The sequence below is a fragment of the Symphalangus syndactylus genome, chromosome 15, assembly GCF_028878055.3.
Source record: "Symphalangus syndactylus isolate Jambi chromosome 15, NHGRI_mSymSyn1-v2.1_pri, whole genome shotgun sequence".
Lineage (NCBI taxonomy): Eukaryota > Metazoa > Chordata > Mammalia > Primates > Hylobatidae > Symphalangus > Symphalangus syndactylus.
In genome coordinates this window covers 26398844-26413299 of record NC_072437.2, presented here as the reverse complement: position 1 = coordinate 26413299, position 14456 = coordinate 26398844, and the positions used below count along the sequence as shown (strand labels likewise).

The following is a 14456-nucleotide window of genomic DNA, read 5'->3' as shown; positions in this document are numbered from 1 at the left end:
CTGGTCTCGAACTCCTGGCCTCAAGCAATCTACCCACCTCGGCCTCCCAAAATGCTGGGATTACAGGCATGAGCCACCGTGCTCCACCTGCACTTACCTTTTTTCCTTAGTCAATGTCCCCTCCTAGACAGCAGGAACGGCCCAATCTCTCGCTTATTGCTATTTTCCACACTAGTTAGCAACTACATAATGCAATTTAACTGAATAAAACAGTCCTGTTAACCATAACAAACCTAACACAATGATACATGGGAAAACTCCCTTTTGCTCCTCAAATGGTAGGTATAATTCAATGAGAGAAGCTACAGTGGCTTACAAACAGAATAAACAACCTAGATCACCCCCACCCCATTCAAAATTTTGTAGATGTGGCAAAAACTGTCAGCTCTCCTCAAAATCTGCTCTCATTTTCTGTGGTTAACAAAACTCCCAATTTTTAGCCAATGCATAGCAGCCTTGAACAAGGACCACTCTCTCCAGCCCCCAACGCAGTTAGATGTAGCCGCCTGACTTAAGTTCAGCCCAACAGAAAGTGACAACGTCCAGGAAACTTCCTATACAATGTCCAGACCTTGGAAGCTGCCTGGACAACTTCCCCTCCAAAATCCAGGTGGTGAAACTTAATGGCCAATGTGATGGTATTGAGAGGTATTTAAGCCATGAGGGCTCCTCCCTCATTGCACTCCAGCCTGGGCAATAGCACAAGACCCTGTCAAAAAAAAAAAGGGAGGGAGGGAGGAAGGGAGGAAGGGAGGAAGGAAGGAAGGAAGGAAAGAAGGAAGGAAGGAAGGAAGGAAGGAAGGAAGGAAGGAAGGAAGGAAGGAAAGAAGAAAGGAAGGAAGGAAGGAAGGAAGGAAGGAAGGAAGGAAGGAAGGAAGGAAGGAAGGAAGGAAGGAAAAGACCAGACCCAATTTCACAAGTTTACTGACCAGCAATCATGTGTGACACTGATACAATGTTTTCACTGGTCCCTTCTCCAGCATCCCCCATCACAACCAAACCATTCCCAAACACCACTACCTAAGGATCTTCTGAAAACACCTCTGATAATGAACACCATGCTTCAAACTCTTCCATGACCCAGCAGCACTGACATTCACACTCCCAAAGTAGCCTTTGCCTTGATTCCCCGAGTATTAATCCCACCCTGTCTTTGAGGGCCCACCTCAAAGACTAATCCTGCTGGGAACCAGCCCAGGGTGGCTGCAGCTGGGACCGAAACTGAGTTATGTACAGGGCAGAGATATGTCCCCCATCCTGCACTTACAAACACACTCACCTGCATGAACACTGCACTGCACACGGGGTCAGCTCTTCACAGATACATGCTACAGTCATAAACAGACTGTATGATTGGCTTAAATTATTCAAACAATCAGCTATGTCAGTTAGCACAGCAACAAGCAAAAGGTCATACATCTTCTTAATCTTGTCCAGACAGAATAAAATTCTGATTTTAGCTGAAGTGTATGACCAAGACATCAATTCAATATTCTGTATGTGCATGTGAGAACAGAAGTTCCCCACCTTCAAAATAAAAAACTATGCACACAGTAAACCTATTGAGCACTGGTCAATAAACAATAGATCTGAGTAGAGACAGACATGATAATAGTTTAGTGGTTAAATGAGACTCCACTCAACACATGAACGGCTTGTAAAGATGCTGGAGGGGCTGGCTGGACTTTCTGTCACTCAGGAGGAAGAAAAAGCTGAAATGACATTGCCAATACAGCAATGAGGTGCATCCCCAGAAAGTTCACTTGGGGAACTATCAGACGGCAGAACTGAAGTCAAAGAGATTGATTGACTTCAGAGTGGATGGTTGGCAAAAACTGAAGCAGCTTTGTGAACAATAAAACCTCAGAGACATGTTTTACTGGATGTGGAAGTCATTGAAGACTTTCAGTGCTTTGCTGTTAAGATAAGATCTCTTAAAATTTTATTGGACTTGCTTAATGCCAAGACCATCAATCCATTCCTTAATAAAAGAAAAACAGACGGAACTTCTTAGACCTAAAAACTTCACAATAAAACCTTCATTTTCTGTACATGGAAAAAAGGAAATTGAAAAGTATGAGTAACAAAGACAATAGATTAAAGACTTAAATGTAAAACCTCAAACCATAAAAACCCCAGAAGAAAGCCTAGGCAATAACCATTCAGGACATAGGCGTGGGCAAAGACTTCACGACTAAAACACCAAAAACAAGGGCAACAAAAGCCAAAATTGACAAATGGGATCTAATTAAACTAAAGAGCTTCTCCACAGCAAAAGAAACTATCATCAGAGTGAACAGGCAACCTACAGAATGGAAGAAAATTTTTGCAATCTATCCAGGTGACAGAGGGCTAATATCCAGAATCTACCAGGAACTTAAACAAATTTACAAGAAAAAAAACAACCCCATCAAAAAGTGAGCGAAGGATATGAACAGACACTTCTCAAAAGAAGACACTTATGTGACCAACAAACATATGAAAAAAAGCTCATTATCACTGGTCATTAAAGAAATGCAAATCAAAACCACAAGGAGATACCATCTCACGCCAGTTAGAATGGTGATCACTAAAAAGTCAGGAAACAACAGATGCTGGAGAGGATGTGAACAAATAGGAACACTTTTACATTGCTGGTGGGAGCGTAAATTAGTTCAACCATTGTGGAAGACAATGTGGCGATTCCTCAAGGAGCTAGAACCAGAAATACCATTAGACCCAGCAATCCCATTACTGGGTGTATACCCAAAGGATTATAAACCATTCTACTATAAAGACACATGCACATGTATGTTTACTACAGCACTATTCACAACAGCAAAGACTTGGAACCAACCCAAATGCCCATCAATGATAGACTGGATAAAGAAAATGTGGCATATATACACTGTGGAATACTACGCAGCCATAAAAAAGGATGAGTTCATGTCCTTTACAGGGACAGGGATGAAGCTGGAAACCATCATTCTCAGCAAACTAACACAGGAACAGAAAACCAAACACTGCATGCTCTCACTCATAAGTGGGAGTTGAACAATGAGAACACATGGACACAGGGAGGGGAACATCACACACCGGGGCCCGTCAGAGGGTGATGGGCAAGGGGAAGGAGAGCATTAGGACAAATACCCAATGCATGTGGGGCTTAAAACCTAGATGATGGGTTGATGGGTGCAGCAAACCACCATGGCACATGTATACCTATGTAACAAACCTGCATGTTCTGCACATGTGCCCTAGAAAAAGTATAATAAAAAAATTAAAATTAAAATATAAAAATATTTTTTTAAAAATTTAACAACACAATGTTTTCTAAACTCTATGTGTCTGCCAAGCTCTGGTCTATCTATGGTCAAGACTCACTTAGTTCTGATCAGTATATCAGGCAGACCTATTCCCTCCTCTCCTGATGCCATTTTTCACCCTCTCATTATTCATTAACACATCCACATGAGAGGCAAGGAAGAAAGTGAACATTGAATCAATTCATTACACTCATCATTTACAACCTCCATTTTTAGAGAAATAGGAAAGGAGGCGGAACCAGGCAGACCCCATCAGTGGGTCTTGTAGCAAACATCTGCACAGTTCTAAAGCATCCCAGTCTTCAAAGCCAAATTCATCCCCAAATCTGGTCTTCTAGTATTCCATATTTCAGTGAACCCAGGTGATTTTGCAGCCATAAGAACGAAAGCAGCCCTGATCCCTGCTTCTGACTAATCCCTCCTCTTGCCCCACACCCAAATCAGGACATGCTCTCAATGGCTTTCAAATCTATCCAAGGCTGTCCACTTGGCCTGAGTCCAAATCACATCATCATCTTCCGGGACTACTTGCTGCATCAGCCTCCTGATGTATCTCCCTGCCTCTACTCTGGGCCCCAATGCATTCCCCAGGCTGCAGCCAGGGTGAATTGAAAATATGTGGATTTTCTTGAACATGAAGAGCTTTCTCACATAATTACCCCCAGGGAAATGCAGGGCATCAGCCTCCTGGCTGCCCCAAGCCACCTCCCTTCCCGAACCCTTCCCCATCTCTCTCCACTACCACGCACGCAATGCTGCAGGCTATTTCTTGAGCCTTTGCAGGAAGCACTACACCTCCACAATGGCATCGGCATCTCTACCAAAGCACCTCATGGCATCTCAGACATTGCCTTCCAAAGACAATGACACATGAGCACTGACTTTAATTATGTGGTTATTTATTAACCCCTACTTGATGATTCCCAGGAGGAAGTTCCCAGCAGGAAGGACTTCTGTGCGTTGGCTTACCATTGTATCTAAGCATTTATCACAGTGCCAGCTTAAGCTAGGTGCTCAATTACATTGTAGAGTCAATGACTAAGTGAATGAATAAATTCCAAACTTAACCCCCAAAAGCCTAGCATAGACCAAAACAGGTGTCTGTGTGCTTCCTCTCAATGATTTTAGTCTTAAGTTATCCTGACGTCATTTATATTTGCTACATATATTTTGACCTCATGTGCTTTTTTATCACACAACTAGGGCAAGGTTTCCCAAAGACAGCATATTTTCAGGGACACCAGGACACTTTCTAAAGATATTGATTGGGCTGAGCGCGGTGGCTCACGCTGTAATCTCAACACTTTGGGAGCCCGACGCGGGTGGATCACGAGGTCAAGAGACTGAGACTATCCTGGCCAACGTGGTGAAATCCTGTCTCTACTAAAAATACAAAAGTCAGCCAGGTGTGGTGGTGCATGCCTGTAGTCCCAGCTACTCCAAAGGCTGAGACAAGAGAATCACTTGAACCTGGGAGGCAGAGGTTGCAGTGAGCTGAGATCACACCACTGCACTCCAGCTTGGTGACAGTGAGACGCCGTCTCAAAACAAAACAAAACAAAAGATATTGGGCCCCAGCCAATGCCTGGTGAAGCAGAATCTCTAAGGTGTAATAATTTAGTTTTAATCAGTGCATCAGGTAATTCTGATGAACTAGGGGACAAAATTTTAAATGGGTTACAGGAACCATCCAGATTGAAAAAACACAAAGTTCTAAAGGAAGAAAAAACAAATAAACAAAACAAAACAAAACCTCCAACAACGACTTCAACACCACCATGAAGGAGTTCACCATACGAACACCAACGCTTTCTTACCAGTCATGCCTGGCCATTTGTTTCTCCTTTACTGAAAATCACTACTGCCTAACTCTAGGCCCATCCTCCCACCAGAAACCATGTACGTGAGGGGAAATTAAAGTTTCCTGCCCAAGTCAAAGATGCCTCCTTTTTCTGGACACAGAGCACCTCGCCAAAGTTAGCCACTGGAAAATGCAAAATTCCCAGCCGGTCATTTTATTTTACTACATGCATACATCTATCTACATGAACAGGAATGTCAAGCCTTAGACACAGGTGAGTTGCATTTTAGTGGGGAAAAAAATAAAAAATCTTGCAGATTTCTTCCCTAGCTGCATATTGGACCACAATTCCCTGAAAATCATCTGCAGGATCCCTTTCATGCCACACTCTCTGATGTGTGACATAATTCAGCAGAGAATGACAGTCATCACTTCCCACCAAAATAATGCTCAGTTGTTAGGCATTTTCCAAATCTCATAGATGTAATGAAGCTGGAGGTTGACTTCACTTACACATTTTCTGAGCACCTGCAATCTACACATAATATAAAGATGAACAAGGCATTGTTTCTGCCTTTTGTAAGTTTAGAGTTTAGGAAGGGAAAGAAATCTATAAACAAATGGCTTCAATAATAAGGGGAAAATGAACATAAAGTCACGTATGGAGAGCCAAAAAGAAGAGATGAGGATTAAAGAATGTGTGATGGGCCGGGTGCGGTGGCTTATACCTGTATCCCAGCACTTCGGGATGCCAAGGCGGGTGGATCACTTGAGGTCAGGAATTCGAGACCTGCCTGGCCAACGTGGTGAAACCTTGCCTCTACTAAAAATACAAAACTTAGCTGGATATGGTGGCTCACGCCTGTAATCCCAACTACTCAGGAGGCTGAGGCAGGAGAATTGCTTGAACCCGGGAAGTAGAGGTTGCAGTGAGCTGAGATCATGCCACTGCACTCCAGCCTAGCCGACAGAGTGAGACTCGTCTCAAAAGAAAAAAAAGACTGTGTGATGGTGAATTTTATGTGTCAGCTTGGCTAGGCCACAGTCCCCAGATATTTCTTCAAACATGTCTGGATATCAATGGGAAAGTGTTTTCCAGTTGAGATTAGCATTTAAATCTGTAGACTTTAAAGTCCTACATAATGTCAGTGGGCTTCATCCAATCAGTTGAAGGCATTTAAGAGAAAAAAGACCTACAAAGAAAAAGGAATTCTGCCGCAAGACTGTCCTCCTCAGACTCAAGCTGCATCATCAGCTCTTCCCAGGGTCTTTGGCCTGCCAGCTGCCCTGCAGATTGTGGACATACCTCACCTCCAAGTTGCGTGAGACAATTTTATCAATCAATCTACCAATCTCTCTCTGCATGTACACACATGTGGGCCCTATCGGTTCTGCTTCTCTGGAGAACTCTGACTAATACAGACAGTTTTCTAAATAAGTGAGACAAAACAGGAAATGACCCCCAGACGCTAAGTTCAATCCCCTTATTTAAAGATAAGAAAACCGAGGCCCAGAGAGTTGGCGAGGACCCAAGGTCTGCGTCCCACCCCCCCATACCACCTGTTGGGGCTGCTCTTTGCCCAGTTATTTTCTATGGCTGCCGCACAGAAGTGAGATCTGCATTCAGGTCATGCTGTGCATGTGGGGGTAAGAATGTGCACTTTTTTTTTTTTTTTTTTGGAGATGGAGTCTCGCTCTGTCACCCAGGCTGGAGTGCAGTAGTGCGATCTCAGCTCACTGCAACCTCCACCTCCCAGGTTCAAGCAATTCTCGTGCCTCAGCCTCCAGAGTAGCTGGGATTACAGATGTGCGCCACCACGTCCAGCTAATTTTTTTGTTGTTGTTGTATTTTTAGTAGAGGTGGGGTTTCACCATACTAGCCAGGCTGGTCTAGAACTCCTGACCTCAAGTGATCCGCCCACCTCGGCCTCCCAAAGTGCTGGGATTACAGATGTGAGCCATCGTGCCTGGCTGCACTTCTGAGACAGACTGACGGCCTGGGCTAAAGCCCCGGATCAGCCTTTTATTAACTGTTAAAACGTGGAGGTGCTATTCACCCTCCTCAGACTTCAGTTTCTTTATCTGTAATGTGGGAATGATAGGGGAGTCACACAAGTAAAAGGAGTGAATATTCATAAGGCACTTGGGCCCCTCCTTGTTACCTAGTAAGTACTCACCAGCTATTACCTGTTCATATAAAGCCCCATGGTCTTAATCTTAATCTTCATTTATCTCATAATGGCCAGGAAGACAGACTAATTTTATTAACCAAGTAAGACTGTTTCTATTTCTCCACATGGCCCAAGGAAAGTCCATTTGTTTCACAGCCTGGAAGCCAGTCAGGAGGCTCTTTTTTTTTTTTTGGAGACAGAGCCTCACTCTGTCACCCAGACTACAGTGCAGTGGCGTAATCTCGGCTCACTGCAACCTCCACTTTTTGGGTTCAAGCAAGCCTGAGCCTCCTGAGGAGCTGGGATTACAGGCGTGTACCACCATGCCTGACTAATTTTTATATTTTTAGTAGAGACAGGATTTCACCATGTTGGCCAAGCCGGTCTCTAATTCCTGACCTCAAGTGATCTGCTCACCTCAGCCTCCCAAACTGCTGCGATTATAGGTATAAGCCACCGCGCCCAGCCAGGAGAGTCTATATTTAATGTCAGACATGGCCCCTCTTACAAGAGAAGGTCCACCAAGTCCAACAGGGTTTGAGATGCACAGAGGGACACGCATAACGAGGCACAGACTCCGATCCAGTCCACTCTGAAAAAAATCCAGCTCCCCGGAGTTGAGGACCCTCATACCCGCATTGAACAAGGCCCGGTGTTCTGGGAATATTCAATTCGAGTCTGCTTCCTCGCTCGGCCTTTCTCTGGCTTCTAGTGCAGGCTGGGCCACCTTGGGTCTGTATTGGGCCCCAGACTTTTGCTATGGTTGCTGCTTCTGTCCATCCAGCATTTGGTGCCTATCATGTGTCCATCAGTGCTGAGCTGCACCGTACTGGCCTTGCTCAGCAGGAACAAAAGTACCACAGGCTCCTGAGACCTGGCCGGAGGCCTTAGTAGCATCTGCTTAAATCAAGGACAGAAGGGAGGACACCCCAGCCACACAGAGCAAAAGACCCCAAAGTGGGAATAGAGACAAGTCATGTGCTGGGAAACACACGATGTGGCCAGGTAAGCCCTACACCTAGGGTTCAAAAATAGGACTCCATAAGAAACAGAGAACCTTTCAACGTTTGTGGAATAAGACTAGATGAGTAAAAGAATACTGAAGGAAATATCCCACACCAGAGGATACTAAGGCAGCAACACAGGTGATATAGTTTGGCTCTGTGTCCCCACCCAAATCTCAGCTTGAACTGTAATCCCCATAATCCTCACATGTCAAGGGTGGGACCAGGTGGAGGTAACTGGATCATGGGGGCAGTTTCCCCTGTGCTGTTCTAGTGATAGTGAGTTATCATGAGATCTGATGGTTTTATAAGCGTCTGGCATTTCCCCTGCTTGCACTTCTCCTTCCTGCCACCCTGTGAAGAAAGTGCCTGCTTCCCCTTCCGCCATGACTGTAAGTTTCCTGAGGTCTCCCCAACTATGCTGAACTGTGAGTCAATTAAACCTCTTTCCTTTATAAATTGCCCAGTCTCAGGACGTTCTTTATAGCAATATAAAAACAAACTAATACAATAGGCAATGTAACAATGGTTAAGAAATCATGGTTCTGAACAGATTCCTAGTTCTAAGATAGGCAAACCCCTTAACCTATTACAGGAGCCAGTTTCATTCTCTGTAAAGTGGGGACACTAATGCTTATCTCCTTCAATTGTGAGGATAACATGAAATAACATGTAAAGGCTTCCAAGAGCCCTGGTCCACAGTACACACACCAGCACCTGCAATCACGGTGAGGGGCAGCAACAGCAGTCAGAGAATTACAGCAGCACAATACATATGTGGCCCTTCCATCTGAAAGAGGTGTCCTGCACACTCAGAAAGATACTCTGGTCAAAGTATATTCCTAAGTTCTTTCTTTCAAGATGCAAAAGCTACATGAAAAAAGTGTTACTGACCTGCATGGACCATCCATTCACAGTGTTACCTGAAGCTGCTGTCAGAAAGAATGGAGATAAGAATTGACCCTATATGGTCTGTTTTATAGGTAATATTTTTTATGAAATACAAACTTGCTAATCAGTAGTGGGAGTCTGCCTATGAATAGCTACTATGCTCCAGCCTGGGTAACACAGCAAGATCTCATCTTCAAAAAACAAACTTCATCGTAAAAAAGAATCTTAGCTTTCATGAGAACACCCAACCCGTTCTCTCCCCCACCAAAAAAATAAAAATAAAAAATAATCACAGCCAGCGTCAGCTAAGCTCACTCGAGTCTGTCCTTGGGCATCCATCTCCATTAAGAACCAGGAATAAAACAAAGCAGATTTTTGAAAAGCTTAGACAGTTAAGTTCTTGCCAAGCCCTCTCACAAAGCCAATTTATTTTAATTTTCAACTTATTCATAAACACACAAATACTTGAGCATACATTATGTGCTGGGACCTTACCTTGGTGATATAAATTATTTACCCCTGGCAATTTAGTGACAGCTACTTAGGAAAAGGTGATGGTGTGTAAAGTGGATGCTATGGTTTGAATGGGCATGCCTATTCTAAATTCATAGGTTGGAAGTTCACCCCAGCGTCAGTGTTAAGAGGTGGGGCCTCTAAGAGGTGATTAGGCGGCTATGGCAGAGCTCTCCTAAAGAGGATTAGTGTCCTTATAGAAGGCTGGAGGGAACTAACCAGGCCCATTTTATCCTTCTGTTTCTTCCACGATGGGAGGACACAGAGGTCCATCTGGGAAGCAGAGAATGGTCCTCACCAGACACCAATGCCAGAGCCTTACTCTTGGACTTCCCAGCCTCCAGAACTGTGAGAAATAAATGTCTAACATGTATAAGTTAGCCAGTCTCAGGTATTCGGCTACAGTAGTACAAATGGAGCAAGGCAGTAGAAATCAACCAATTGGAAAGAAAGAAGTCTGGCAGAGATAGGTTCATCAACAGTAAGAAAAAAGTGAAAAGCGGACAGGAAAGAAATGGCAGAGATCCTAAAGGCATGCACAGAAATTAACAAGGAAAACATCTACAGAGGAAGGAACTTATTTTCAAACAGGGATAGCTAAGTGAAGTTGAGGCCATTCTTCCTGACCAAGAAGCAGGGACCTCCAGCAAGTTCTTTCCTTCCAGCCCACAGAAGAATCATACTCAACCCATACTCACTACTTTCTCATTGGTGTTAACGTAAGAGACGAAATCTATTTGCTTTTCCTGCTTTTAGACAGCTTAGACATTTTAATCACACCTGCAGTTACCACCTGTACATCAAAAGCCCTGTGCCACTGCTGTTTATGTTGCTGCCAATAAATGACCACAATGCTTGCATTGTCTTTAGTGCACTCTATCTAAGATAGGGAAGTACACACAACATTTTGGAATGGCGGCACGTTTTGGTTATGAGAGAGTTAAATGTAATTACACTGGAACATAGTGATGCTAAATAAAAGGAGACATCATTCTACTTCAAATGCACCTACAACTTTAAAATGGCATCTGACACCAACCTGGATTCTTTGGATGCTGACGATTGCCTCTGACACCCTCTCAACGGCTGAGGGGAAGAAAAGGGTGACCGTCAGCCGCACAGCCCCATACAGCGTCACTGCCACAAACACGCGGCTGGCTGTGATCACATTGCCGAGGAGCACGTAGGTGGTGAAGGTCACAAACACGATGATTTTGCTTGCACTGAAAAACGAAGCCAAATTCATCCCTCTGAGGTAGGAACTTCTCAGAATCTTGGAAATCTCCTTCCTGAAAGAGAGTACAGGTTTTTAAAAAAGCAGTGATGTCAACCAGATAAAGTGGCTCACACCTGCAATCCCAGCACTTTGGGAGCTGAGGTGGATGAATTGTTTGAACCCAGGAGTTTGAGACCATCCTGGGCAACAACAACAAAAAAGTGCAAAGGTGAGAGGTGGCCAGGAACTACCCAGGAAATCATAAGAAGTACCATGTGCTGGAATGCAACAACTAATCAAATATTTAATCCAAAAGCCAAAAAAACACATATTTTGTTTTTTGAGACAGAGTTTCACTCTTGTCACCCAGGCAATGGTGCGATCTCCGCTCACTGCAACCTCCGCCTCCTGGTTCAAGCAATTCTCCTGCCTCAGCCTCTCAAGTAGCTAGGATTACTGGCATGTGCCACCACGCCCAGCAAATTTTTGTATTTTTAGTAGAGACAGGGTTTCACCACGTTGGCCAGGCTGGTCTCAAACTCCTGATCCCATGTGATCCACCCGCCTCAGCCTCCCAAAGTTCTTGGATTACAGGCATGAGCCACCGCGCCCAGCCCCCTCCAAAATTTCTAATAACACAAAGCACAACTAACAGTATTTCCATGCCTGTTTGGGATGAAAAATACTGATTCATATAGTTTGGGCCAATATAGATATGCCCAGTCTCTATAACTTGCCCATTTTGCTACATTAATATAAATTATAATTTTATTTTAAATACCATTATTCTCAAATACTAACATCTTAGACTCATTGTTGGGATTTGGGATATTCAGAAACATCTGGAATTTCACTTTTGTATTAGTAAGAAGCATACATGTTTTCTGTTTAAGAACATGGTAAACGGAAGACCAAGTGAAAATAACGTTCTCTGCCATTCTACTTAACCCAACTGCCATGCATGGGGAGTGGGATGGATTGTACTGAACTTCCCATAATGTGAAAACATAGTAAAACTTCTAAAACCATCAACAAGAATAGCAAATAGAAAAGTACAAAAATATGGTACGATGTATACAAAAACTTACTTTCTCAAATTGGTAATAAGATCTGAAAATGACTTTTCCCAGGCGTACATTTTTATTATCCTTATGCCAGTTATAACTTCATTCATGGTCCTGATCCTGGCATCCGTGAACGTCGCAGTTTTACTCCTAAGGGGGACCAGATATGGGAGATGAGCCTGAGCGATCACAGCCTGCCCTTATCAGCAGCAGGCACAGGCAGGGACCTGCATCACATGGTTCCCTACAGCGCTTTTGCTTCCGACAACACAGACAGGTCCTACTCAAAATACAAATAGAAAAAGACTTCGATTAGGAAGTCAACAGTCTATCCCAACTCAACAAGTATTTTGGAGAATTTGTAATATCTGCTGAGGAAGACATGAAAATGAGTCAGATGTAATCTGTCCCCTCGAGGAGCTCACAGGTGGGCAGGAAAGGCAGAAAGGCACCCGAGCCTGATGATAATACAGTGGTCGGAGTGTGCTAAAATGGGAATGAAGTGCTGGGGAGCAGAAAAGAAAGGGCTGTTTGTTAACTTCACTGGGAAAGAGGAGAGCAAAAAAAAAAAAAAAAAAAAAGCTTCAGAGGACCGGAAGCATTTGAATGGGGCCTCAAAGGACAAGGACTATTTCTCCAGATGGCAAAGAGGGGAAGGTCCAACTAGAAAATACACCATAAGCAAATGCATAAAACAAAGAACTCAATGCACTTCCAACAGTGGCTCATCTCGATCCAGCTGACAACCTTGACAATGACTCATTTCCAATTCGTTGGAACCTGCTTCAAGTCTAATTTATTTTATCATCATTAATCTCTTGACCGAAAGCTGTATTTCTTTCTTTTTTTTTTTTTTTTTGAGACAGAGTCTCACTCTGTCACCCAGGCTGGAGTGCACTGGCATAATCTTGGCTCACTGCAACCTCTGCCTCCTGAATTCAAGTGATTCTCGTGCCTGAGCCTCCCAAGTAGCTGGGATTACAGGCATGTACCACTACGCCCAGCTAATTTTTTAAATTTAGTAGAGACAGAGTTTTGTCATGTTGGCCAGGCATGTCTTGAACTCCTGGCCTCAAGTGATCCACCTGCCTCGGCCTCCCAAAGTGTTGGGATTATAGGTGTCAGCCACCATGACCAGCTAACAACCATATTCCTAACACATACGCTACTAGGACTGTGTGATTTTATAACTACATCATTAAAATTCACCTTGCCTTTGGGGAGCTTACAATTTAATGGAAATACTGAATTAAAAATAACACACATATATATACATGTGAAAATAGCTCTAACACAAGCACGGTAAAGATGTATGCAGCTAGAATGGAGCCTATGAAATATTTCAGTTTATCATTATTCATTATATGTTTAACTAACTTCTACATATGTGATTTCTGCTTAAGGACACTCTACTTATTGAGGCCACAGCGCCTGAAAAGCTGGCTGTGAGGAGCTGGTGAATGCCTTCACCTTTCTCCCTTGAAGATTTGCCTTCAGCATAAGGATGGAGGCCCCCTTGGCTGAGCCTGAAGAGCTGCAACATATGCAAGGAAGAGATAATAAAAGGCATTTAGTTTGTTTCTGAACAAAAGCATTGGGAAGACTGTGGATGTTACCAAATACATATGACATTTTTCACACCAGTATTTCTCTTACCTCAGTGATGAGAACAACTTTCCGAAACAGCTTTGCAAGGGCAGGAGAATGATTAGAACTGCCATCCCAGCAAGGCACGATATTCCTATCTCCATCCAGAGTAGGGCAGTCACTGCAATCGCCTGCAGTGGTCCTGCCCACAGGAAGTGTAAGAACACTGTCACCTTTAAAGAAAAAGAGCGTTCTTAGGACTCCAGAAAAGCAAAACCAGTAAGAACACAGTACAGAAACGATCCGCTGGAAAGGAACAGGCAAGATCCTAAACAGAAATGGCCACAGTGGGTTTACACCTGCTAAAGCAGAAAGCCAAGCACCTGCCACAGGTGAAGCCATTCTGGGGAAACAAAGAGCAGGTCTGGGAGACTTGCAAGAGAATCTGACCAGCGACATTAGAAGAAGATCTTGATCGTGACTATCTCACTGATGAGCTGAGCATTTTCCAGAACTCTCTGCCACAGAATTCAGCTCCCATATGCCCTGGGGCTCCCCAGTGCCCCAAGAAAGCCTGTACTATAGTGCCCACCACATACTCCAGTAATTTACTTGTGTGTTTGTCTCCCAGACAGGCCGTGGGCTTCTTCAGAACAGAAACTAAGTTACTCATTGTCCCTGACACTGAGCGGAGGCTTTAGGTCATGTCTGATGAATGAATAATTGGGAAAATAAAAGTGGTCCTAGTGCAAAATGAATATGGCCAGCAGCTAGAGTGCCCTGGATAAATGATACCTCTACAAGGTAAGTATTAAACAATGGACACTGGACGGGTATGGTGTTCACACCTGTAATCCCAGCACTTTGGGAGGCCAAGGTAGCGAGAATCGCTTGAGGCTAGAAT

At 43.9% G+C, this 14456-nt stretch overlaps 1 protein-coding gene across 6 annotated transcripts in view; it reads right to left on the bottom strand.

Moving 5' to 3' along the window:
- ABCC4 (ATP binding cassette subfamily C member 4 (PEL blood group)) overlaps positions 1-14456 on the bottom strand; it is a 393134-nt gene that overhangs the window by 183431 nt on the left and 195247 nt on the right. For all 6 annotated transcript variants that reach the window (XM_055244268.2, XM_055244267.2, XM_055244269.2 and 3 more), the window contains 3 exons: positions 13622-13785; positions 11990-12115; positions 10725-10974 (listed from right to left, as the gene is read on the bottom strand). In XM_055244268.2, coding sequence (XP_055100243.1) covers positions 10725-10974; positions 11990-12115; positions 13622-13785 — 540 coding nt within the window. The remainder of the gene's footprint in view (positions 1-10724; positions 10975-11989; positions 12116-13621; positions 13786-14456) is intronic.